This window comes from Pseudonaja textilis, chromosome 6 (genome assembly GCF_049901715.1).
Source record: "Pseudonaja textilis isolate UNSWEBS1 chromosome 6, rPseTex1.2, whole genome shotgun sequence".
Lineage (NCBI taxonomy): Eukaryota > Metazoa > Chordata > Lepidosauria > Squamata > Elapidae > Pseudonaja > Pseudonaja textilis.
The window spans coordinates 39,200,291-39,228,269 of NC_141995.1; the positions used below are offsets into that span (position 1 = coordinate 39,200,291).

The following is a 27,979-nucleotide window of genomic DNA, read 5'->3' on the forward strand; positions in this document are numbered from 1 at the left end:
ATGCTTCAGTTTGTCAATGTTTTTCTTAAAATATTGTGTCCCGGACATGATAAAATGTTTTAGATCTGATTTGAACAAGAGAAGACACAATAACAAGGATTCTCTTCATCTTGATACTATGATTCTGTTGAGGCAGCCTAGGACTGCAGCCACATGAACATTGGTTTATAGTCACATATTGTTGGTCATGCTCACTGCATAAATTGCTACTCAGTGTGATCTTTTTCATCCTATGCAAAGCCTGAAATTATATTCATCTTGGCCTTATTTGTTTTGCATTACCATAACTTAATTCAGTGATTTCCAAAGACTCATCTCCTAACCCCAAACCTATCAAATTACTACCCTCATCCCTGCTGAACACAATCGATTGAATAGATGCAGATGGTATGTGTCCAGTTATCAGAAGAACAGGTATAGAGATGGAGTCATCACAGGACAGAAGTAATAATATTTTGAAGCAGAGCTATGCAGGATTGTAATTTATATGGGTTCGGTAAAATAGGAGTGGCTAGAGAAGGAATGCCATGTCCACGGAACAAGAATGATTAGTAAGACCAGATTTATCATGATGGATAGTTTATAGACATAATATTGCAAACTTCCAATGAAAACTACCTATATTTGCTTCTAGGGAGAAAAATTAACCTGAAATCAGTACAATTGTGATATATTTGAAAGAAGCACAAAACAATCGTAAATCTCCCTGATGAGCTGAACTGAGGGTCACTTATGAAAAGATGAAATTTACTGAATATTTATAATATTGCTTTTTAATCAAATTTTCCCTTTCATGCTTTGATGAAAATTGAAAAAAATCTTTCAATGATTTTATTATTCCAATAGAACATATTCAGAAACTAATATGGATAGATATTTGAGTAGTTTAAAAATATGCTATGTTTAATCCCATTATATAGTATACTGTCAAGGGAAGGAATCTGACAATTGCCCCAATGGATGGATGCTCTGACACACTGATCAATAGTAGACTGCTTCCACTTCAATTAAAAAGTGTTTCTGCAAAGACTTGGTTGACAATCTTCTGGCAGTGGTTCAGCCTGCTGACTGCCTCCTTTGTTGGATTTGTGAAAGGCCAGCTAACTGAGTAGAAATATGCACTGAACTCAGTAAAGTGGAGACTTTTGGCAAGATGGAGATGTATTAAATTGCAGGTTGTTATTCCTTCCATGAGTTATTGAAAAGTTATTTTTCACGTCCTATCAGAAACAATTGTTAAGCAGAAATATTAACTATTATTTTAAGCAGAAGAAATAACAGACTTCTGCTGTGGGGCACTTGCTTTAGTTGAACAACCAACTACAATTCCAGTTTCTGAAGAAGTAGCTGTATTGCTAAGGACAATATTGTCAAGTGAGAAAGTACGCATTTTTCCCAAAGGAGTTGGGATTTGGGCTGAAACTCTATAACAAAAGAAGTACAGGGCCAATTGTGACTCCAGAGCTATACTACCTTCTAATTTGCTAAGTAGGAAATGTTATATATTTTAAACATTTTGCAATCTAACAGCAGACACTTTTGCACTATACTTTGAAAGTGGATATCTTAGAAAGCAGTATGTTCATATCCAGGAAAAAAGCAAATAATTATTGTGGAATTATACAAAAAGTGAATTGAAAGTTTAGATGGAGGATATCCTCATAACATGAAGAAAAGAGCTAATAGCCTGCCAAAAGAAACTGTATCAGATTTAAGGTCACGTAAGAGATATTTTTTTCATATTTTGAAGAGAACAAGCAATCTCTTGTGGTTGTCATGGAGAGATGTTTACAGGAATTGTAAATGCACAGACTTTTTATATACAGTTTCTCATGCCTAACAAAATTTAAATCACTGCATAGACTGAATCTAGTTATAATAGAGTTTCTCTTTCCAATATTCCAAATATGACAATATTCTGTAAACACATGGGAAGAAACCCTGAAAAATGCCAGAAAACCTTGTTTCTCACCGAATTCCCACTGGGAATTATAAAACAGATTAAAGAATCTAACCATTTTATTTTCCAGTTTATTTATTCATGAAAAATAGTTTTCTCATAAGTAGGAAATCTCAGACAACTACATTTGCACCCCCAAACCATATTCTGCAGTTCCAAAGGCACCACAAATAGCAACAAAATAGCACAAATTAGTAGAATTAAAAATGAAAAGTTGTAGAAATTGTTAGATTTATTTTTAAAGTAACAAAAAGAAGCAAGTGCATTAAAACTCTAGAAGTTTTAAGATGTTTAAAAGACAAAATATGAAGCTAAGGTTTGAATTGTGGAGTCTTTGGTGCTCTCTGAGATTTCATTACTGGCTTATGTAACATCAGCGCTGCTGAGTGTGGGACCTTCCTCCTTGCTTATATACAGTAGCTTACCCTAGTAGTGTTCGTGGAAGTGTGGCTTTCTCCTTGAAAGTTCCTTGATTAGGCTATTATTCTTTGCTGATTGTTTATCTGTAAAAAATCCCCATTTATTTGTGTTGGTTGCTGAAAGTGATATAGTCTGGTCTTTTTGCTTCCTTCTTATCTTTTTTTTTCTCCTCCAAAAACTGTTGTCTCTTAAAATAGTGTGTAAAGGGGCCTTAGTCCTACCTGACATGCCTCTTCTTGGGGAGTCGATGGGAGAATCTAGGTTGGGTAGTCTCTAGCCTTGTTGCTCTACAGACTGAGTTGAATTCTGAGGACATACTTCCCTGGTAACGATCCCCAGTTCTGAAACAAAGGCGAAGTGAATTCTGCTGTCCATCTTCCTCCCAACGGCAGTCATTCCCCTGACTCTGACCAGTGTTCAGGGTGGGATTGGATTCTCCTGTTGACTCCCCGAGAAGAGGTGTGACAGGTAGGACCAATGCCCCTTCTCTATTGAGTCGATGGGAAAATTCAGGTTGGGACATACCAAAGCTGGCTGCTGGTTGCCCTACAGGTGGGAATTGGTCTGAAGTCCCTAACTCTACGTGTACACCTTGAAGGACTCACCTGCCAAAGGCCGCCTCTGCTCAGGCGAAAGAGTCAATCCAATAGTGTAGATGAACGGTGTCGCTAATGACCATGTTGCAGCTTGACAAATTCTTGAACAGAGGCCTGCGTTGCCCAAGCTGCAGTAGTTGCCACGTTTCTAGTAGAGTGAGCAGTAATCCTCCTGGACACCGGGAGGGCCTGCAGCTCGTAGGCCTTTGCAATACAACGATCCACCGTGGAAGGTGTCACCCTGCGGCCCAAAGTTGACAGCTGAAAGGAGATGAATAGGGATTCGGTCTTCCTGAAGGAAGAGATTTGCTTGATGTAAATGCGGAGGGATCGCTTGACGTCCATGGAGTGCCATTTCTTTTCCACAGCATGTTTAGGCCCTGGACAGAAATCAGGCAAAACCAATTCCTGTGAACGATGGAATAAGGAGTTCACCTTGGGCAGAAAGTTAGGGTCCAACCATAGAACCATCCTGTTCGCATTAAAAACACAAATGTCCTTTCTAATGGATAAGGCCACCCACTCTAAGATATGTCTGGCTGATGTAATGGCCACCAGGAATGCCACCTTGCACCTGAGTAAGCGCAGGCTGGCCTCACAAAGGGGCTCAAACAGGCCCAAAGTCAGAGCCTGCAAAAACTTCAGCAGGTCCCAAGTGGGGTACCAGTGAACCACCAGTGGCTTCAAGTTTGTGGCTCCGCTAAGGAATGCTCTCACCCTGGGGTGCTGGGCAAGAGTGTTTGAGTCCTTGAACGAAAGCACTGAAGCCAAGGCAGCCACCTATCACCGTAAGGTATTAGGGGAAAGACCCCTGTCCAAACAATTCGAACACATCTGCCACTGACACTGAGGTGGGATCAAGGTGGTGTCTTGCACACCAACTGCAGAAGATCTTCCACATGGGATCATAAATTCTGGTCATGGAAGGCCGCCTGGCCACCTGGATGGTCTGGATGACCTTCTTGGAGAACTCCCATTTTAAGAGCCCCAGCTCAAGTGCTAGATGGTCAACTGGAGCCACTCTGGCTCCAGATGGTTGATGGGACCTTGGCTGAGGGAGACTTTGTCTGGGGGAATCCTCCAAAGCCTGGAGATCCACAGGCCGACCATATCGGTGAATCACAGTCACCTTGGCCAGTATGGGGCTAACAGCAATACTTCTGCCCTCTCTGACAGCACCTTCCTGATTGTTCCTGGGATCAGAGGAAGAGGGGGGGGGAGGCGTACAACAGGCCCTGGGGCCACCTGCATTGAAGAATGTTGACTCCTTCCATCCCTGGTGCTGGTAACCCTGCAAAAATTATTGGGAGAGTTCCCTGGAGTGGCAAAAAGGTCCAGAATCAGACGGCCGAACCATTCCGAAATCTCCTGGAACAGACTGGAATGCAGGCACCACTCTGACTGGTCTGTGGCCCTGCTCAGCCAGTCTGCCTGCATGTTTGAAACCTCCAAGATGTGCTCTGCCCTTATCGATGAAAGATGTCTCTCTGCCTAAAGGCACAACTGGGTAACTTCCTGCATCAGGGACCTAGAGCAAGTGCCCCCCTGACAATTTATGTGGGCTTTGGTGGCCACATTGTCTGTGAGGAGAAGGACATGCCACCTTAAAACTTCCCACTAGAAATTCTTTAGTGCCAAACGGGCCACCCTGAGTTTGAGCCAGATTTTATTGTGGTTGAGCTCCTCTAGTGTCCGCTGCCCCTGGGTAACCTGGGGCCTGAGGTGAGCCACCCTCAGCCGATCAGGCTGGCGTCTGTTGTGATAGTCAGTCTTTGTGGCTCATTGTAGAAACAACCCTGGCCAATGGTTTGGGATTGCCACCAACAGAACGAATGAAGTACAGCCTGTGGCACCCGAACCGTCATCGCAGAGTTGCCCCTACTGGCCTTCTGATAGGGTAGCAGGAATCACTGCAGGGCCCAGGTGTGGAAACGAGTCCAGGGGACAATGCTGATACGGGAGATCATTTTGCCCAGAAGCTGAGACAGCAAGGCAAGAGAGGCCCTCTAGAGGACAGAATCTGGTCTGTCACGGCCTTGATGCTGTCCCAACGCTCCTGGGAGAGGAAGACTTGACCAGACAGAGTGTCTATAATTGCCCCCAAGTATAACAGATGAGCTGTTGGGACTAGATGGCATTTGTCCAAGTTTATCGAGAACCCGTGCTCCTGAAGGACACTAATTGTCATTAGCAGATTCTCCTTTGCCTGGAGGCGAGAAGCGGACTCGATCAGAATGTTGTCCAGGTAGCACTGTATTCTTATGGGCAGAGTTCTGAGGTATGCTGCCACAGCCGCCAGGAGCTTGGTAAATGTTTGTGGGGCTGATGCCAGGCTGAATGGAAGAGCTCTGTATTGGAAGTGGCGGTCGCCACAGCAAAACCTCAGGAACTGGCAGTGGTTTGGATGAATAGGCACATGGAGGTAAGCCTCCGTCAGATCCACAGAAGTCAAAAAATCTCTCTCCCGAATTCCCTCGAGGATTGAATGAAGGGAGTACATCTTGAATCTTCTGTAGATCAGATGCGTGTTGAAATTTTCTTGCAAAAATTGCTCATTAGAGTCACCTGGTGACCAGGCTCTTAGACGCTGCCTATTAGCAGCAGATGCTCCTGTTGTAGGGCCTCCTGAGAAAATTGGCATGAAATGGAGCTGCTGCCAGCCATCTTGGAGCCCTTCAGAGCCTCTAAGGCACTCTGCCTTTGTGTGGCCTGCTTCTCCTCTACCCTGGAAGGCTTTCTAGGAGCCAGAGCCCTGGCCCTAATCCTGGCTGCAGCCTCCAGGCAGCTGACCTGGGCTTGGCTGAGCCTTTGACAGCTCTGTATCTAGGCTGCTGAGGTGCTGTCACCTCTTGATCAGATTCAATGGCAGCCATTTTGTTTGCACCAAAATAAACTGTCAGAGAAACCAAAAATGCTCTCTGAATAAAAAAGAAGCCTCAGGCTAGCTGCGATGGCTGGAGAAGCTGTCAACAGCTTCAGGCAGCAAAAGTGGCCAAAGAAGCTGACAATTAGCTCAGTGCCGCTCCTCAAATTGAGGTAGTTCAAAAGCCCAAGAAAAAAACAGAACTTTTAAACTGCAGCAAGGCCTGACGGATCAGGAACTTGCGAGCTTAGCATTGGCTGCATCGCAAGTTAATTGGCAGACTTAAGCTACTTACAGCTGCCGCGGTGCTGTGGGGAGTTATGAAGCTGATCTGGATATGAAATCCAGATCAAACTCCCCCAAAAAGCAAGCCTGGATCAAGAGCAGGACTTGCTAAAAGGACCGTAGTTAGCCACTGTCAAAATGGCACTCCTAAGTGATTTGCGGTTGCTGCGGCTGTCAAAAATCCCTCAGAGTCAGACTGAAGGACCGGTCAATGATTCCGTCCCCAGCCCAGGTAACAAGGGCTACCTCGGGGCACTCTAGGTCCACAATCCACAAAAATCAATAAAAAAGTCAATAAATTGAAAAAGGAAAAATTAAAAAGAAAAATAAAGGCTGCGAAAATAAAAAGGTGTTTAAAACAAAAGGCGGCTGTGAAAAACAAAAGGCAGCTGAGCTGACAAAGTTGGACAGCTGTCAAACATTTCCAAAATTCCAACACACTAGGAAATCCAGGGAGTAGTATAATACAGTGGTCCCCAACCTTTTTTGTGCCACGGCCCGGTACCGGCATCACAAAATGATCCGCGGCCCGGTACCGGCATCAGCACGCATGACAAGGCAAGGCGAGCTGAGCGACCGTCCAGCCAGCCGTCCCCCGCTTCTCCCTGCCACCTTCAACTCCTCCTTTGTACCTTTGTCGATGGGCTTCGCTTCGGGACGGCTTTGGGACGGTCGCTCGGCTCGCCTTGCCTTGGGTGCTGAAAGAATCCTCGCGCCTTAGTTTCGTTCGAAGCCCCCCCACCTTCGATGAAACTAAGGTGCGAGGATTCTTTCAGCACCCAAACGTCGCTTTCCAACTGGAAAAGCTCACCCGGAAGCACTTTCTTGTCAAACAAGATGGCGGCACCCAGCAAACCGGCGGCCTGGTAGGAAATGTTCCACGGACCGGTACCGGTCCGCGGCCCGGTGGTTGGGGACCCCTGGTATAATATTTCTAAAACTCAAATAATTCAGAGCCCTTTTAGGGCTGTCTGAACAAGCTAAGCCTGAGTTGAAGAACTGGGGACCGTTACCAGGGAGGCGTGTCCTCAGAATTCAACTCAGTCTGTAGAGCAACGAGGCTAGAGACTACCCAACCTGGATTCGCCTGTTGACCCCATGGAGAACGTGCTTTACCTCCAAATATTCACTGATGGCTGATTTGTCTGAATGCCAACCTTCCAGGAATTCCCTAGCATTTTGGATTTAGCTTGCTCTTGGATTCGTCGTTTCCTAGTTGAAACTATGATCCAGTCTGCCCATGTTCTGTGAGATTAAGGAGTTTTCATCATGTCTTCTAACTGCTAGTATGATACATATCAGAAACAACAAACAGATTTTTACATTAAAAAAAAACTTATCAGAAAGCACCAATAGATGACAATAGAAGTCATCACTGTAGCACACAAACCAACTAAAGCCCTCAAAAACATCTTAAGTAAACCAAAAGATCCTGTAACTCCAGAAAGCGGGGCTTGGGGGGATGGGGGAGAACAGGAGTTAACTGCAATATACCATACCAACAACATATAACATAAGGCTGTTAAAGACATTATGTAGGACAAACACAAAGAAAAGTAACAGAGTACATCCATGAATGTCAACTAGCATTCCACAGATTTAAGATGACTATTTCAGCTATAACCCCTCCTTCCAAAATATAGGAAGTTAGAAACATTAATGTCTGTTCAAATGAAGGCTAGGAGTTCTAGATACTATCAATAATTAGAAGGCAAGAACAAAGACTTAATAGGTTCCTTTCCTTTTAAAAATATGCAGCTTTATACTGTTTTTCTTTCAAAGAAAAGGAAATTATCTGTGCTGAATAAGAATTACAGATTTAATGCATGCTAACAGCAAAATGTATGCTTGACAAAATGCCAAGTATGAAAAAAAAAAGGATTAGGAACTATAGAGACTGCATAAACCTTTTTTCCATCCCATTTAACCACCGCTTAGAAAACTTAGTGTAGCATCAAAATATAAGACAAACTCATGGTTAGTCGTATTTGTTTTGAAACTGAGGTTGAGAAAAAGTAGCATTAAATATGTACAACACAATAATTAAATGTATTTAAATGCCTCCAAGTTAATAGGAAACTCTTAATTTACAATATACCTTAACTTAATTACATTAATTATTTAAAACAATAATTTACTTAGCAGAATAATGTGATTAAAATTTAGATCAGTTTTAATCAATCACACATATATCGAACTAAAAACATAATTGTATCATGATTTGTGATCTATGCCTTACCACTTTGCTGTCTGTATGTTCACTGACAGCTTATGCACTGGAGACGAATTCCTTGTGTGTCCAATCACACTTGATCAATAAAGAAGAATCCAATCCCAATGATTAAAAACATAAAAATAAACCAATTCTACTAATTACACCTTTTTTGTGCATACAGTAATTGAAGTCTTTGCCTAATACTTTGAACCAGAAGGTCTTTGAGTCTAATAAACTTCTTATCAGTATTGCCATTTACTACATCAAATCACCATGCATCAGAATCACTGCTGTACAACTCTTTTGATTCTCTTTGGTAATATGGAGACTGGCAATAATCTCAGGCAATCATATTCAAACAGCAAGGAAAGAAAATTTCTTTGACTTCTGAGGAACTATTTTTATGTTGTTTTATCATTTCATCATTATTCTCAGTGGCTTCAGCTTTAACAAGGGTCTAGTAAATAGCTCAAAGATTTTATTCAGCTGGTGCTTTAGACTGAGCTTAAATTTAAGAAATGCTTTTCAACACACAATGTTTTAAGATTTCAGAAAGTTTAGGGCTTAGCTTAACCGAATATTTTATTTGGGGTTCAGAGACATTTCAGTTACACCAGTAAAATGTGACATTCCACTCTTACATTGCTTATGTAATAATCACAGTCTCTGGTATTATATTATGGTATAATGCACTAATTGATACTGAGTTGGATCATTGCATTCTACAATCAGCTAATATAGTACATACTCAACTGTACAACATAAGCAATCACGAGGAACTGATTCAGTAAAATGTTATTCTTTAAAGCATGGAAAAAAGAAACAAGAGTTAAGCAATGCTTTTCATTATTTATGTGTAAGTGACATTTTAAAAAGTAAAGACAGTAAAGGCTTTTTGCTAGAAGAAAATTATTTTGTGTAAAACCAATTTGCTACACTTTTAGTACGCTGCTCAAAAAAACAAAGGGAACACTTAAACAACACAATGTAACTCCAAGTCAATCACACTTCTGTGAAATCAAACTGTCCACTTAGGTAGCAACACTGATTGCAATCAATTTCACATGCTGTTGTGCAAATGAAATAGACAACAGGTGGAAAGCATAGGCAGTTAGCAAGACATCCCCAATAAAGGAGTGGTTCTGCAGGTGGTGACCACAGTCCACAGACCTATGCTTTCTGGCTGATGGTTTGGTCACTTTTGAATGCTGGTGGTGCTTTCACTCTAGTGGTAGCATGAGACGGAGTCTACAACCCACACAAGTAGCTCAGGTAGTGCAGCTCATCCAGGATGGCACATCAATGCAAGCTGTGGCAAGAAGGTTTGCTGTGTCTGTCAGCGTAGTGTCCAGAGCATGGAGGCGCTACCAGGAGACAAGCCAGTACATCAGGAGACGTGGAGGAGGCCATAGGAGGGCAACAACCCAGCATCAGGACCACTACCTCTGCCTTTGTGCAAGGAGGGACAGGAGGAGCACTGCCAGAGCCCTGCAAAATACCTCCAGCGGGCCACAAATGTGCATGTGGCTGCTCAAACAGTCAGAAACAGACTCCATGAGGGTGGTAGGAGGGCCCGACATTTGGCATTTGCCAGAGAACACCAAGATTGGCAAATTCACCACTGGTGTGCTCTTCACAGATGAAAGCAGGTTCACACTGAACACATGTGACAGACATGACAGGGTCTGGAGATGCCGTGGAGAACCTTCTGCTGTCTGCAACATCCTCCAGCATGACTGGTTTGGCAGTGGGTCAGTAATGGTGTGAGGTGGCATTTCTTTAGGGGGGTGCACAGCCCTCCATGTGCTCACCAGAGGTAGCCTGACTGCCATTAGGTACCGAGATGAGATCCTGAGACCCCTTGTGAGATCATATGCTGGTGCGGTTGGCCCTAGGTTCCTCCTAATGCACAACAATGCTGGACCTCATGTGTCTGGAGTGTGTCAGCAGTTCCTGCAAGACGAAGGCATTGATGCTATGGACTGGCCTGCCTGTTCCCCAGACCTGAATCCAATTGAGCACGTCTGGGACATCAATCAACTATGTAATGAACGAAGTATTTAATGAGACTATTTCATTCATTCACATCTAGGATGTCCTATTTTTGTGTTCCCTTTATTTTTTTAAGCAGTGTATAAAAATGTTGCCTGAATTATAGTCAACCTTCATAAAAGAAAAACATTCCTAAATTATAATTCAATTTTTAAAAATGACATTTCACATGACATTTTTGCAGGAAAATATTTATAAAATACAGGTATTTCCTATTCCATGTAATTTTTTAATGAAAATACTCACATGGTTTCCAGCAATTGCTAGTAAGTTATCTTTAAACTACAAGTGTGATGCTGACTCTGTATTTTTAGATCCAGATCTATATCTAGATCTTTACTTCCAGCAGTATTGGAATACAGATTTATAATGATCATAAAAAGGAAAGCTTACCTATAAAATAAGATAGTAGTATTGCCAGAAGCACAGACACCCCAACAGCACAGAGTGCTGTACATTTCCAACTACAGTACTTTGAAGACTTCTTAAATTTAAAAGCACTTCTTGATAAGGTGTTCCTAGGTAGCGGTCGTGTAGGAGGTGAATAAACTGAGCCAGATGCCATTGTGTATCCCGGTGTTGCAGTACTGAACAGTGGTGTTGTCCCTGTTCCTGTTTTGAATAGGAAATGCCTGCAGGAAAAAAATGCATACATTTAAAACCTACATAAACTAATTTGTAAAATGCTTTATATTATTTTCTTAATCTGTTATCTATTATATTTCCCTCTATATTTACTTAATCCTTCTTAGGTAGGAATAGTTTTAAATATGATATTAAATATTTTCACTACAAGTATCAAGTATTGTGTGGAAAAAGTTATTAGAATTGTTGATTGATGCTGTTAATGCTTCCAACATGATTTTCTGAGAGGATTGTTAAATCAAACTCATTGGAAACATTTTCTAAACAACATGTAAAACCTTATATATCCAAAAAACAGTGTGTAGTTTGCATTATGAATCAGATAAATATTCCCTGTATTATGAAAGCCTGATGAGTTCAAGAATAAGAAAATAAATTTCTTACATGATAAGAAAAAGTAAATGTTCTATAGGCTAATCTAGTCTCCTGTTGACTTCTGTCAGGAACCTCCCAGCTGGCAAAACAAAATACTGCAAGAATATATTTTGTAGGTCACGACAGCTCAAAAAAAGCAGATTTATTGCAGTAAAACTATGAAGTCATTATGAAAGAATGCCAGCAACTGCTAAGTATCAAATGAGAATTCTATTTACATTTTAATCACTGTTCAATTTTTTTATATCTTTCCTAGGCTTGCTCCAAATTAAGGTCTTTTAAGTAATCTGGTTTCCATTTGTTCCATATTTTGGTATGGTATGACTTACTATTTGGTTTTATACTTCGAAACATGTAAAAAGTAACTGTCACAACTTCATACATAGATTTCTTGACAATGTCCAATCCACCTGACTGAGTTGGCATTGACGGAAAACAGGTGGTGACAAGATATAAATCTAATATACTATAGTTTTAAAAATAATGTAAAAATGGAAAGGTCATTACTGCCTTCTTCTGTAATGTCCTATCATTTTCTAATCTAGACTATATCAAAGGTTTTTTTTTAAATATCATAGTACAAATATTAACCAGGAGAATCACTAGTTAACTTTTTGTGTATTCCAAGGTCAGATAGTGCTGCCATCTAGTAAAGGTTTTTTTATAGAATAGGCTTGGGCAAAAAAGTGCCAACAATGTAAATATCTTACAGTTGCTGAAATTCTCACTCCCAAAATCTAGTGGAAGTAATATTGATATATTGATGTCATGTTTAGTCAACTCAAAATTATATAACAATACATTATTTTACACTATACAGTCCCATAGTACTACAGGCAATTTTCTTGGAAAAGAATGAGAAATGATTTATTCTTGTGAAGAGTGTGGTAAAAATAAACTCTAAAAATATTGCTGATATTTTTAGCTAAGAGTAGAGTTAGCCAATTATTGGGTAACTGCTAAAATCCAGCAACCGGACCAGGTAAATAAGTTCGTCGTATTCTAGAACTAAGAGGAATGGTGCATTTTTACTTGCAGTATCATCATAGGAACATCTTCTCAAAATTACTTGATCTTACTAAGAAGGCTGGTGTGAAAACTTAGAAGGTCTTAAGAACTTAATAGAATATACATTAACTCAGAAAAACCAGTTAAAGGCACGTTGCCCAGAAACAGTAACAAACAGCCAGGAAAGAACAAAAGAGGCAGTATGATAAAGGTTTAAAATCAAAGCAATTCAATGTGAGAAACCAGCTATTATTGTTATTACATAGTAAAAGAACAAATTGCAAATTAAGTAGCAGGATCTCTACACAAGAAGAACTCAGCCAGTGAATTATGAATCTGAACTAGAATAAAGGTAAAAGAAAATGTATTATGTTAATCTCTTAAGAAAATATCTTGATAAAACTAAACTTGAGACAACTTTATTTGCATTAAAAAAAAAGGAAACCAGAACTGTTGGATCAAGCTTGGGATGCAATCATGTGAAAAGGTGCATATTAAAACTGGCTTGCATGGTTTGTGCAAGAAAGGTAACATTGTGTACAGGAGCTGTACCAGAGGTGGTATTTAGCAGTTCTGACCAGTTCTGGAGAACTGGTAGCAGAAATTTTGAGTAGTTCGGACAACCGGCAAATACCTCTGATTGGAGATTTGTATCCTTCCCCTGCCATGCCCACTAGAACTGGTAGTAAAAAAAATTGAATCCTACCACTGAGCTGCACTAGTTGCTGATCTGCTTCTAGGTCCAATTCAAGATGCTGATGATCACCTTTAAAGCTCTACGTGGTCTGAGGTCAGGCTATTTGAAGGTCTTTTCTCAGATACACCTGCCAAACTCACCAGAGTGGGAAGGCAGGGTATGTTACTGTTAGGAATGTAAATCACCTAACAGTTGGGTTGGAAAATATATAAACCAGGATAGACATTTTAATACTGTCTCTTTAAGGGAATGCTAAAATTGTAATTGGGTGTGGTTCCTCAAACGGCCATAAGATGGAGCCAGAAACCTGGGTTGTTTAGTCTTGTTCTCTTGTTGCTGAGAGTGTTGCCGTACCTCCATTTTCCCCTATTGACTGTTATTCTTGGATTTGATGTAAGTCTGTTACAGAACTGTTTTTGATACTGGACTTTGATATTGGAATTAACTCTGGACTGAAAACTGACTGCTTTAACTGTGAATGACTTGGACTGTGTGTGGACTTTGCTTAACCGTTTACTGGAAGTAAAAACCTACATTTTAATACGGTGTATCTGTGTGCTAGTTGTGTGTTATTCTTCACTACGTCTCTCTGTGTGCGCTCATTGTGCTCATTCTCCTAACAGGGAATTACCTCAACAGTTAAGTTCCCCTTTCTTAAGGTGGTCTATCTAGTGGGACCTAGATAAGACTTCCTTAAAGTTCTTCTCCATGGTGGCTCACCCCTAAGGAATATCATCCCTATATAAATAAGATTGTCATCCACCATGATGCTCTTTGGCTTGGCAGTGACCTGGGCATTCCAGGATGATAGGGAGCTTATCAAGTGGTTTGTCTGATTGTTGTTGCAAGGGGTGAGGGTTATTGGGTTTTATGTTCTGTAGGCCACCTGGAGTCGGGTAGCCATATAAATTTGCTAAATAAACAAACAAACAAATACATACATTCAATTTATCTGCAAATCAATCAAAAAATATGGAAAAGACATTAAGTGACTTTAAAAATATGTTAAACATGCAACCAGGATTAATGGATGCAGTAGAACCAGAGGTGGTATTCAGCAGGTTCTGACCAGTTCTGGAGAATCAGAAGTGAAAATTTTGAGTAGTTTGAAGAACCGGCAAATGCCGCCTCTGACTGGAGATTTTACAGTATCCTCCCCTGCCACGCCCATCAAGCCATGCCCACAGAATTGGTAGTAAAAAGTTTTGAATCCCACCACTGAATAGAACATAGTACAGAAAGGGAAAAATGCAATCTATTCAACAGCCTACCTACAGGTTTCCAGAACATCTAAAAAATGTAGGCAAGCAATTTAACAAGTGAAGCAAATATGACACTCGTAATGGACATTATAGAACTATTTGTAAGTCACTAGTATTCTCCAATCATTTACTGACAAAATCAAATGAAGAAATAAGAGTTTGTGTAGATTTCCAGAATATAAACTGAGTGGCAAAATTTGAAATATTCAGTGGTTCGAGTTGATGGCCTCTTGGATGGCCTAGATGGAATCAGAATTTATTATCTTTAGACTGACCCAAAGGATATTTCCAAATTCTACTGGAACATCAGTCAAAGGAGACACATTTGCCACGCCACAAGGCCTCTCTCAATTCTAGACAATGCCTTTTAGGCTACATGGGACACTACCTACTTTCCAGTGTCTTATGAATAAATCTTACCTGATAAAGTGATATGGTATGCTATGTATCTAGATGATATTCTCATCTATAGCAAAGCTGGGAAATACACCTTCAACACCTAAGGTTGATACTTGACAATTTTTTTTAAAAAAAAAACCTGATCTAACCATAAATCCTGAAAAGCATCATCTGATAGAAACTGATATTTAGGGTTCTGTGGGAAAGGGGCCTGGGAAGGGAAGGTTGAAACCCTGAAACCTCCAAAGGATTCCAAAAGGTTGAAGCATTTGAAACAAAGATAGAAGTCCAATTTTTCTTAGGAGTAGTGGGGCATTACTAAAGGTCATTCCTCATTTTTCTATTTTGGCTCAACCCCTCACAGATTTAACATTAAAAAGCAGAACCCACATAAATTAAGTGGACTAAAGAATGCCCAGAATCATTTGATAAAGTAAAAAATGCACTATATGATAAACCAGTATTAAAAGGATTAGATTTTACTCAACCTTTTGTCCTCAAATAGAAGCCTCTAATGTATGCTTAGGAGCAAACCTTATTGAAGACCATAAAGGGACAGACTCCCTATCTCTTGAAGATGCTCTTTCTAAGAATACAAAAATATAATACAATTAAAAAAGAGACATACATGCTAAAATAGGCAATCAATACTCTAGATTTATTTATGGAGTCAGGACTTATGATAACCGATCATCAACCACTCACTTGGGTATAACAAATAAAAGATACCAGTTCATGACTGACCAGATGATATCTGAAGATACATATTGGTTTAATACTGTACAGCAAGCTGGAGAGCAAAATCTCATTGTGACTTCTTACTGTGGTATGGTAAAGACAGTGAAGTTGCACTAATGGTGTGAACAACAAATAAACAAGCAAACATCGAAGATTCTGTCGATATTTTTTTCTTTAAAGGTCTGAGGTAAGTGAAAGGCTGCTTAGAAAAATCATAAGTTATCTATGCTGCTTATTTCTCTCCTATTTGAGCTTTCTCCCCAGTACCAGATTGGCAGAATTATCAATACAATTGCAACTACAACCTTGAAATAGGTGTGAGAGGAGATGAGAGAGAAGGGACGATACACATGTTCTGAATGGTCTGCATCCACAAGAAAACAGACTAAAAACAGCCAAATAAAAGAAAGAATTTTATTTTAAAGGGAGTATATGGGCCAGAGGAAAAGAAGTACAGAGACGCAGCAAGGAAAAGTGCAAGTATAAATGCACAATGTGGAAAGTTGCAAGTACTCTACATGATAGCCAGTAACAGAAGAAAAAAATAGAAGAAATTTCAGAGAGAGGAATCAAGGCAGAACAAGCAATAGAAAAAACTCACATACCGATTTATTTTATATTTCTCTTTTGTATCTTCATTTAAAAAAAATAAAGTATATTCCCAACTCTTACAGGGAGATATAAAAAAAAAACACATCTGTCTAGATTCCAGCGTTTTTGTGTCTCTTGAGTCTGGGTCAATCTAAGTATATAATAATCCAATCTAATACAACAGAAAAGAAGAACCTATGACAGACTAAGGGCAGGGGTGGGTTGCTACCAGTTTTCCCTGGTTTGGGCGAACAGGTACTTAATTTTATCATTTTTAATTACCAGTTCAGTGAACTGGTAAATCACACACCTGGCTGGCCCTGCCCACCTGCTCCTCCCCTCCCCAGAGTCCCCATGCAGCCTGTTTTGTATGCCAGGTAAATACAGGGCCCGCAGAAAGCCTGGGGAGGGCGAAAAATGGGCCTCCCGAAGGCTCCGGAAGGCTGGAAACAAGCCCGTTTCCGACCTCCGGAGGGCCTCCAGAGCCCGGAGGAGGCCATTTTCACTCTCCCAAAGGCTTGAGAAAAGCCTCCGGAGCCTGGGAAGGGCAAAAAACGGGCCTCCCGGAAGTTCTGGAAGGCCAAAAATGGGCCTGTTTCTGGCCTCCAGAGTCTCTTGGGAAGGCAAAAATGCCCCCCGCCATTATGCAGGAGGCCGAATAGACCATGCCCACTATGGCCACACCCACCCAGCAACCAGGCAGAGAACTGGTTGCTGAAATATTTGAAGCCCACTCCTGACTAAGGGCTATAGTTGGTGCTTGAATGAAATGCCAAGTGATAGTCTGACCTAAACAAAAACTTAATTTGAATTTACATAATTTACATGTATAATTACATTTTAACTGCAGTTAAAACTATCACTTTCTAACTCTGTATTTGCAATTTAATCCTTATGGTAAAAATCACCCTGGAAGTATTATTTAGTAGCAAGTTTTGGAATTGGAATTACATCCTGTACCAGAGGGTTGTACATGGTTCTGGCACCTGAGGCTGTACTGTACATCTCTGTTGCAGAAACTTTGTACTGACAAGAAAAGCATCTTTCTTTTTTCATCAGTATAGGCTTGCATGACAGATATAGACATTCATGTCAAGCTCACATGTGGAATGTACTGAGTGATTGTTCACTTTGACAGAAAAACAACACACAGAGCTGTTCATTTGACAAATAGGTACCTTCTCAGTCCCCAAGTAAAAGTAAGGCTAAGTGTCCAGGCTTCTCCTCTTGAACATTTAGTCTTTCACTTCTGGAAAAAAAATACCATCAATTTCCTATGCTAGATCACAGTTTATTGCTTTTCGGTCAAGTCACAGCTAGCATTTATTTCACTGCACTGCATTGCACAGCATAAGCTTTATTACAGTTCTAGATTAGCCTTTAGTCATTCAACTCTGTACATCTTCATATAGTCAGAAATTTCCACTTGATAAATACTCAAGCAAGTGGATCAAATGTGTTCTTTTAGAGATAATTTGGAGCTCTTAGTGGATGAAGTATGTGTTCTACGCCTTAGGATATTTCCTAAATTTCAACACTGGGCACCACTAATGGGCAAGAAAAATACTTCTTCAGCTGAGACTCTGGAAATGCAACTAAATAATTAAATCAATTATATCTATTGAAATAGACTTGTTGCTGAACCTATGTTTAAATAGTTTCTCAATGTCCTGTATTTTAAAAATAAGTATTTAACCTAAAGTGTTTAAAAGAAGGTTATATCACAAAATCAACTGAATAATCATAGAAGCATAGGGCTGGAAAGGATCTTGGTGGTCTTCTAGTCCAACCCACTGCATAAGGCAGGAATTCTTATACCATCTCAGACAAATGTTTGTCCAATATTTTCTTGAAAACAATTAATGAGTGGAACAGCTTGCTTCCTGGAGTTGTGTGTTCTCCATTGCTGGAAGTTTTTTTGGGGAAAAAAGATTGGACAACCATTTGACTGGGATGGTATAAAGATCTCTTGCCTTGGAAAGGTGCTAGATTAGAAAACCTCCAAGGAGGTCCCTTCTAATCCCATGATTCTATAATAAATTACTGCTATAGGATGTTCAAAACGCTACTAAATAATGGTTTACTTGCAGTCCAAATCAAGATGATCCCTATATCCCCTTAAGTTTGCATTGGCAATGTGCCCTTGAAAGCAAGTAGTTTCTAGCAGCATTTTAAAAGTTTCATGTTTTAAAAGTGTAAACCTAGTGTTGGTAACTTAATGTTATTGCATTTTTAAAAAGGTATTTAATTAGCCACTTTTATTTTCTCCTTTTCCCCCCAGCAGGCTATTCATGAACCACATGTACCATTCATTCCAAGAAATGGGCTTGTACTTCTGTAATCTGGGGAGTAATGTATATTTTGTTTCACAGAAGAATATATGTATTGTATATAAAGTTGAAAAAAACTAGAGTTTCAATAAAATCCTCAGAATATAGCCTTAAGCTGCTTTCTTTTCTTACTTTTAATGTCTTTTTATCCCAATGAACTTACATTTACAAATGGTAAATTAGATAATCAAGTATCTACAAAAACCATTCAGTAGAAGAAATTTGCAGCAGAAAAGTATTCTACCAGTTTGATTATACGTTTAAAAAAGAAAATTACCACTGAACATTTCGGATTAGAATGAACAATGAAAAGACAGTATCTGTTGCTTGCTTTGTATTGATGTGTCTAATATTGCCTTCTATGTAGGTTTAAGTGTTGCAGTTTCAATGCATGTAATTATACATAGAATGCATACAAACACTTCATATTACTTGAATTCGAGTAGGAAAATGACTGCTAATGCACAAAATCCTATTACTGCTGATGTTGCAGTAGTGTAGTATTTGAATATTTAGGCACAAACCTGGAAGCTGTACTCATTCTTTAAATTCCCAGAAGCAGCAAAGGAGATATATTATGATGTATCTAAAACCCTGTTCCTTTACAATAGCTAAAAAAGAAGGGAAGACTCTCCTCTGCATAAATGAGAATTGAAATTGCAGGGATTAATTTGGAAGTGAATATTTCTCTATTCTGGGTTTCATTTAGTAAAGATGCTGCCAAGAAATAAGCTTTTTATAATATGTAGCTTATGCTTTATCAACTATACAAAGGTATAAGATATCTTCTTGTGATTCTTACTTACTAATATTAGTAATATTACTATTAATATAAGATTTTCTGCTGCACTATACCTTTAAGACTGTCAAATTATTTAAACACATAACAAAAAAGTCAACTATTTTTGTTTCAGGAAAAAAGACAATAGCCAACTTTTCCTATTCTGATCAACAGAGCCATTTGATAAATACTTAAAATAATGAGATGAGAGATACATAAAATGATTCACATTCAGAACACCTTATAAGCTTTACATCAAATTGTTCCAATCATACCAGAAGTCTTCTCATATTGTCCTGAGTAGATCAGAAATAGGGGAAGCAGAATAAAGATAAATCAGTCTTGAAAAAGCAGCAGTGAAATGAAATGAAAGGGAAAGTGGATGCAAAATGCAGAGGCAGCTCATAGGAAAGAAAGTTACATGGGGCCAGGTTCAATGTTTGACCAGACCATGGGGAGGTCAGAAGTTGCACTTTGTTTTCCTGGTTTCTTACAGAAATACCATACCCAGCCAATTTAGCAAAAATTAGCTGCTATTTTTATTGCAGAAATCTTTCTTTCGTTTTTGGTTTTGCAGAAAAGATAGAAAGTACATATACCTGACCACAAAAACAAAACAAAAGAAGCTTTTACAATGTAACCAATGAATGCAAGATAGGAAATGAAGAACAAAGGGGTAATGATTCTATCTGTTATGTTGTATATTTGTAAGAATGATAATGATCTCTTCAAGCAGACTGGCTGTTGAATTCTAAAATCCATTATGTTTCTGAACTGATGGGTTATTATTTTAGGACAAGTTTCACACCAGGAGGCAACCCCTGTTCATAGAAATTCAAAACTAAAAGCTTATACATCTCACATTTATGTTACTATATTAAAACCTTCTAACAATTCATCTGCCAATTCATCTTCTAACAATTCATCTGCCAATTACCTGTATCTTGGGTTTCCATAAGAAATATATAGATATACATCTGCTTATACATCTGTTAAATTTTAATTATGAAAATGGACTGGTATTGTGAAATAGCTGCTTTAAAGAGAAGAACACATTAAATATGAGTGTGAAGTACTGGGTATGTTAAGATTTTAATGACACCACACTGTTAGAAGTGTCTTAGTTCTAAACTGAATTGTGGATACTGGTTAATTTATTTTTTAAATCCCTCTTCAATCTTAAAAATATAACTTCTATATTCATAGGATTATGAACACATAGAATAGTTTAGATTGGACATTTTTCATAGTACAAAATAAATAGTAACTCAGTTTTTACATTGCTAAACTGTCTTCACTATTAGATTGTTTCTGAGTGTATTTGAAAACTTTGAAGTCTTGAATGATTTGAAATTTTTCACTGTTAAAGAACATTTCTTTTCTCATTAATCTGATATCCTTTTAAGTTTCTCTCGGATGTGCCACTATCTTAAGAAGCATAATGAGATTAATAAATGCGAAACAGCAATAGCTATATGAAAATTAGAGCTTAGATCTGATTTCTTCTTTATATAGCCTCAACTAAAGCTAAATAAAAAAAACTTGATTTGATTATGCTATTGATACTGTTATAAGATTTTTAGGTGTTGCTTTAATTTTCCTACTAGTTTTAACTAGATGATACAGTATATTAATTTTTAATATTTTTGTAAACTGTTTTGAATAGAGATTTTTGGATAAAAAACTATTGTATATTTCAAATAAAAGAAGAAAACAGAAGAAAAAAATACTGATAGGCAATATACTGACAGGTATTTCTTTCTTTCACTCCAAATGCCATATATAGCTAGACAAATGTAAACATTTAAAATATTAGTACAAATATTAGTAAAATATTAGTACAGTCAATGAACAGTGAGCTTAGAGCATTTCCCATGCACTGCACCTATAATTTTGAATTTTTAGACTATTTATTACTATGACTTTTAATATTTGTGTCTGATGTTTTTGTATCTCTTGTTGTGAACAACCTTCCTTAGGGGTGGGCAGCTAAGCACGAAACTACAAGAGCAGATTCCCTATACAAAGTTAAACTCAGGATATAAGCAGCTTTCTACTGCTTTCTTAATGAAGTGCAAATAGCTCTTGGTTATGTCTTGCCAGATAAACAAGATGATAGTATAATTATAAAATGATTATTTTGTTTGAATCAGCACAGATTGTTCAAATGCTATTATTGCATATTTGATTTGAATCCTGTCTTTTTATCCAATATAGTGAAGCACACAGAAGAGTTAAATTTTAAGGAAAACACTTAAAACTGAAAAGGCATTCAGGAGGATGCTCACATAAATTATAACCAAAATAAGTATTTATAAGGAAGATAGAGAAACAAAAATAATAATTTCAAAATTAAAACTATGTTATGCATTAATAAATATAATGGGCTATTTCAGAAGTTGTGTTATATTGCAATATTTTGACAATTCCACCTATAAGGAGGCTGGTTTTCATTTTTACACTAAAGTTAGCAGTATTAATAATTAAACTCGTTTATCTTAAGGAAACCACAATTAAGATTCACCACAATTCCTTGGGATTGGATAATACAACACATTGCAACTGATAAAAATGGAAAGGAAAGCTTTTAATCTGAAAATAAGATTGAACATGGAATTAGCATGAAAATTTAAAGATTTGCTCGGACTTGTTCCAATATCACCCAAGTGAAACTTAACCCTAAACCATGATTCCAGATTCTGGTTATATTTTTCTGCTTTAAAAATAAATTACTGGAATTACTGGAACAGATTCTGAGGATACCTCATAATAATATAATACACTTATAAGCCCACTGAATCAGACACTTTGTTGCAACACGAAACAAACCAATACTGAAAATAAATGATACTCCAGGGATTACATAAAAATAATTTCAACTTCAACTCTGAAAAGGATTCCAAATAATTTGGCCAGTTTGAAAAGCCAAGTTTTCAATGCTTCTCTAAAACAGAGTATTGATGATTTAAACAGATCTCTTGATAAATAGTATTTCATATAGCAGAAGCACTGACTGAGAAGATCCATTTACAGAAATCCATATGATGGCATTGTTTAACTGAAAGAACATACCCAGTCTACCATATTTTACAGATGGATAGACACAATTGGAGGGAAGTTTTATAATAACTAGGTCCAAAGCTATGTAAAGCAATAAGCATGTTAATAAACACCTTGAATTACACCCAGAAACCAACTAATAAGTAATAACCAGTGGAACTCACAAGCCAGATGTGTCAACTTCGTAAGTCCTATTTAATTCTATGCAGGTTACCCTCAAGTTACGACAGTTATGGAGCCTGCCCCATTACTGTTGGAAGTTGAGAAAGTAAATGACCTACATCATTAATGAGCCCCCCACCACCACCAACCCTGCTCTTCCCTGTGTGGGTTAACTGCACAGAGATGACCCTAGTGCCTCAAGGATGACCCTAACCTTCTCCACTTCTCACTTCTTGGGGTCCCCCACAGCCAGTTGGGCCTCCTCCTCCACCCCCCGCAATAGCTCACTTACTTTGCAAAGATCTGCAGAGCTCAGGAGATGGGGAAAGGGAAGAAGAGCAGGCCTCTCTTGTCGGGCCATATGCGATAATTCCACAAGTGTCATCTTTTTCGATCCAGCCACTTGTGCAGCCTAGCTACAAAGGATCTGAAAACATGGTCAGGGAAAATCCCATGCTTTATAAAGAAGCATTTAATTTACCAGCAAAGGAGCCTTTTCTCTCTGCAAAGACTTTCCCAAGCTAGCCAATCATGCAGAAGTTAGACTGCATGGAGGGGAAAAGGCTGCTTTGCCAAGAGCTAGTTCAGATTTCAAAATGCAGAGGTTTCTCTGCACAGAGGGGAGAGAGCTCACAGAAATGAATTAAACGTTTCTTTGCAAACTTCGGTATTTGAAATCTGAGCTAGCTCAGGTTTGAAAACAGCTTGGGCAGCATGACTGGCTGGCTTGGGAAAGTCTATGCAGAGGGGAAAGATCTGCATTGCTGGTAAATTTAATGTTTCTTTGCAAAGCACAGGACTTTCCCTAATCATGCTGCTCAGCTGCTTTGTGACAAGGCTGCATGAGTAGCTGGTTCAAAAAAGATACCGCCTGTGGAATTCTCCCACATGGCCCAGCAAGAGAGGCCTGCTTTTCTTTCCTTCCCCTCCTTCTGAGCTCTGCAGATCTTTGGAAGGTGAGTGATTGTGAAGGGTGGAGGAGGACCATATGGAATCCGATGGGGGCAAAGCAAGTCCAGCGTCTTTGGGGACCCAGCAGTTTGAGCGGGGGAAATAAATAGGTGACCATGCTACAACATCTCTGTGGACAATCGTAAGGGCGAATGACCAGATGGGCTCTGCAGATTTCATAACTTTGAAACAGGGTCGTATGTAGGTCTTGGAGGGAGGTCTGTTGTAACTCTGAACAATCATTAAATGACCTTTCATACCTGGAGGACTACCTCAACTGTCCATGTCAAATGCTAGGTCATATCCTAATTTAAAATGCACATTGGATTACCGCTTTCCAGACTGAAATTCTGAAAGGCATATCACTGGTATTTCTGACCAATCTGAAAACAAGGCCAGTTCAAATGAACAACACATCACATTTATCATGCTATGTCTAAATTTTAAAAAGATCCATGACTATCTGATCTTCTATAACTAGAAACTGATTTCTCTCTCTCTCTCTCTCTCTCTCTCTCACACACACACACACACACACACACACATTTTCAAACATTTTCTTTTTAGATTGTACTATTGCTCACTTACTAACTTGGGAAAAATTAAACCAATGCTAATATTGCATTTGAGATAAAAAGAATCCCCCCCAAAAAATATTTTAAAAGGATTAATCAAATTTCCCATTATTTTAAATTATACTTAAAATGGAAAAGACAATTACAACCTCCTAACATTAAATTCCTTTAGGACAAGCTGTGCAATGTAACTCTCAGTGAAAAAAAAGATGATTTTTTTTCCCCTTCCATAGGCAGTGACAACTTTGAGAAAAGGAAGGACTTGATTCTTATTCATACACTTGCTTACTTTTGACTTTTGATCTAGATTTTTTTCTAAATAAATATTTCTAAAAATAAGTATTGTATATATTTAAATTCTTTCCAAAACACACTTTTTTAAAACCTCAGAAAAACATTTCCCCCATTTTTTAAAGTATAAAAACCTCCAATAGTCAAAACTGAACTTGGGATATTAAATATAAATTGCAGTTTAGTGAACCCAAACCTTCAGATGACCATGATCATTAAATTTATCAGACTTAAACAAAGAGAGGATTGAAGAATGTATTTCCAGGACCCAAGTTTTTCATGAACAAATAACATAAAAAACATGTAATATTGGGCATGCCCATTCTGGTAATTATTTATTGTCCTCTTTTATTCTGAAATATTTATGCTTGTTCTAGGATGGATTTTACTTTTTTTGTGAACTCTTGTGAACTTTCAATCTTGTGAACTCTAGTGTATGTTCCTTCTGAGACATCTCAAGCCCATCTTTCTGGCAGGTGTTTCTCCAGGTGGACTCAGATTTCTGCTACTACACAGGCACCTCGGAGACTATAGCATCATGCTCAGCAGAATGTATCTTGTTTTTTGCCTCCTTAGATTGTCTATTGGATGAGCGCTTTGGTTGTTGAGCATAGAACCCTCAGACAGGGACCCTCTCTAAAGCGTTGTTTTAAATCTGATTGCAGACTGAAAGAAGGAATGGATTTTAATTTTTTTTAAATATATTTTTATTTTATTCAGAACAAAGTTAAAATACAAAATAAAATAACCAAACCCAAGAAGACACAACAGAAAGAAACCACACAAAATAGAACATTAAAAAAGATGCATATATATAAAAAACCCACAACACATTATACACCTGTTATCCCCTCTGTTTGAATACTGATTACTATTCAGCACAACATTAGTTCCTACTACTTGTGAAACAGACTCTCCTAAAAATTTTAAACTACTAAATCTATTTGCAACTTGTTGACCTATCTTCGATATGTTATATTAATGACAAGGTAGTTAGCAGGAAAAACAATAATAGTAAAATAGAACAAAATTAATGCTTCAAAACTCTCTGTTAACAAACTGTTATTGTAATCCACTCATAGAAAACTTACTATGGGATCTTAACTATCCTGAATCAACAGCAAAGTTATAAAAGGACAAAAATCCATGTTTGTTTCTTAATATTGTTGTTTAATTAAATGTAGTAAATTCAGTCTCCAGAATAAATCTATCTTCCACTCAGAGTGCAAGCAGAAGTAGTTACCAGTTAACTGTAATAAATCCATCCAGTTTCCCTCCATTTTTCTAGAAGAAAGGAATTCCTTTGTAGCGGAATTTGTCTCCCTCCCTTCCAGCTAAAGCCGTAATGTTGAAGAAGTATGCCTACTTAAACTTCAGAACAACGGATGAAATTCACTTTTCTGGATCAAAGTCCTTTTGTGTATCTTTATCCAAAGATAAATCTTCAGATTTTAACATTCTTTGAACTATCATTAAACTTTGATCAAGATTTTGTAAGAAAAATCCAGTTAGAAGATGCATATTTCCCCACACTTCTTTCTTAGATTTCAGACACTGTTTAGCCATTTTAATCTGTTGAACTTAACCAGGGAATACACACACATACAAACACACAAACACCTCTATATTTCAATCCAAGATTATAAGAAAAATTCAATAGAAATAAACTCCAGGTATTTTGCACATTCAAAAGATACAGAATCCAGGGGTAAAAGTCTAATGTCTCTTCACCTCCCTCACCCCTCAAACATTGCCATGATTTTGATAAAATGGATCAGAGGTTATCCAGAACAACATATAGCAAAAGGAAAAAAGAGAAAAAGCAATTAGAGTCCAGCAAGGGGTTAAAATAAGTGCAACTCTTTTAAACTTTTAAAGCAAAAAGCAAAATAAAACAGTAAAGTCAAAAAGTGAATATTAAAACTCTGGCATGCTGAGAAAACGAAACTACTTGACAGGAAGATGGATATGCCCAATGATTTTTCAATTGCTTTCAGAGGGAATTGGAATGTTCAAGACCACCCTTCCCCACTGGGTCTGTGATCGTCGAAAAGTCATCTCAGGTCACTCCTAAGTGCTCCCATTTAAAACTAGAGAGCAGCACTGGTAAAGAACCAGCTTTAGCAGTGAAATCAGCAGATCATTGGTAAGAGAAAAGAGAAGATCTTATCGAGCAACGGCCATCTTGAGAGAAGAGCAAGAAGGTAGGAATTTTACTATTAAGTAGAGAAAAACAGATGCAGGATTTCTGTTGTATTGGTTTTCTTTCCCCTTTGGGATTGTAGGTGAGGATTTCTTCTCACGGGATCTAATTATTTTTTCAAACAGCTTCTTTCCCAAGAAAGGCTTTGCTGAAAGTTTCACTTTTGACTGATCATATCCCAATGTCTTAGTCACAGTACAACCACCTCCAGCATCAAATATTGCCAGTTTCAATTCTGGTCCATTTATTGGGGTTTTTTCCTCAGAATACTCACATCACATGTGCATTTACTTCACATCCAGATCATATGTCCATATTCAAGAAGGAGGAGAGGAAATAGTTTATAGGCCTTATTCACAGAGTAGACACAATACTGGATATTGAGTATCTTTTCTCAGTTTGCCGTGCAAACTCACGGCAAGCAAATTTGAGAGACTGAGCTAGCTGATGGCAGATAGATCACTGAATGATTCTGTGAGCAACTCAATCTGCCTGCTTTGCCTGATTTTGGATAAAAGTTGCTTTTTTAAATAAAAAATTCAATATTTACATACATGGTGTGTTGTGAGTTAATTTTGTGAGTTTACTTGCTAGCAAATTTTATGAGTTTGCTTGCAAGCAAATTTTATGTGACAGACTGAGCTAGCCAATGGCAGATATAGATTTCTGAATGAATCTGTGATTCTGTGAGCAACTCAATCTGCCCACCTGCTTTGCCTGATTTGGGGTAAAAGTTGCTCTATGTTATAAAAAAATCAATATTTATATAAATATTTATAATATTTACATACAAGCCATACCCAGCCAGTCACATGACCACCAAGCCACACCCAGAAATTAGGCAACACCCACAAAACCAGTTAGTGGTCCCTGGGGTCTAAAATTATGAGTTTGGTGGTCCCTGAGGTCCAAAAGGTTGGCGACCCCTGCTTTAAACAATTTATTCAGCTCCAATGGAAAAAGTCTTTGAAGGATACTGACAGCAGGAAGCTGCTCAGGAGCTAAGCTACATCCTCAAATGAAGTAAAAAAAAAAAAAGTTTTGTAGCTTTTGTCATAATATTATATTTACTAGTTTAAAGTTCATTTTAGTAAACAGGCAGCTGTATAAGTTTAATTAATAAAACATCATTAACTAAAGCAGAATCAAATCTGTTGTGATAGCAAGAGGGAGAATTAAAATAGTGATAAAGGAAAAAATCAAAAGGTTTAGGGGTTTCAGTATTTTAGAAAACATAAATTATGTGTTCTGTGGCTATAGAACATTGCTGATAGAATTCAGTGATTTTACTTAACTGCTCTATGGCAACAAATAGTGTTTTGTTCTTTTCTCTTATAAGTAATTATTCCTGGATTGGTTTATTTTTCTTTTTTTAAAAAAAACTTAATTGGATAGGTTCATAGCTTGAGAAAAGTATGAGTAAATCCTTTAGCAGCTCTTCAATGGACTGTAGAATAGGTATGTTTGTTCTGTATGGTTTAATTGTAAACATTTGATTGTTTGATAAACTCCGGGTTAAG

The 27,979-nt window shown here is 38.2% G+C and overlaps 1 protein-coding gene across 23 annotated transcripts in view; it reads right to left on the minus strand.

Moving 5' to 3' along the window:
- TENM3 (teneurin transmembrane protein 3) overlaps window positions 1-27,979 on the minus strand; it is a 660,890-nt gene that overhangs the window by 127,185 nt on the left and 505,726 nt on the right. For all 23 annotated transcript variants that reach the window (XM_087936357.1, XM_087936356.1, XM_087936366.1 and 20 more), the window contains one exon: window positions 10,785-11,023. In XM_087936357.1, coding sequence (XP_087792483.1) covers window positions 10,785-11,023 — 239 coding nt within the window. The remainder of the gene's footprint in view (window positions 1-10,784; window positions 11,024-27,979) is intronic.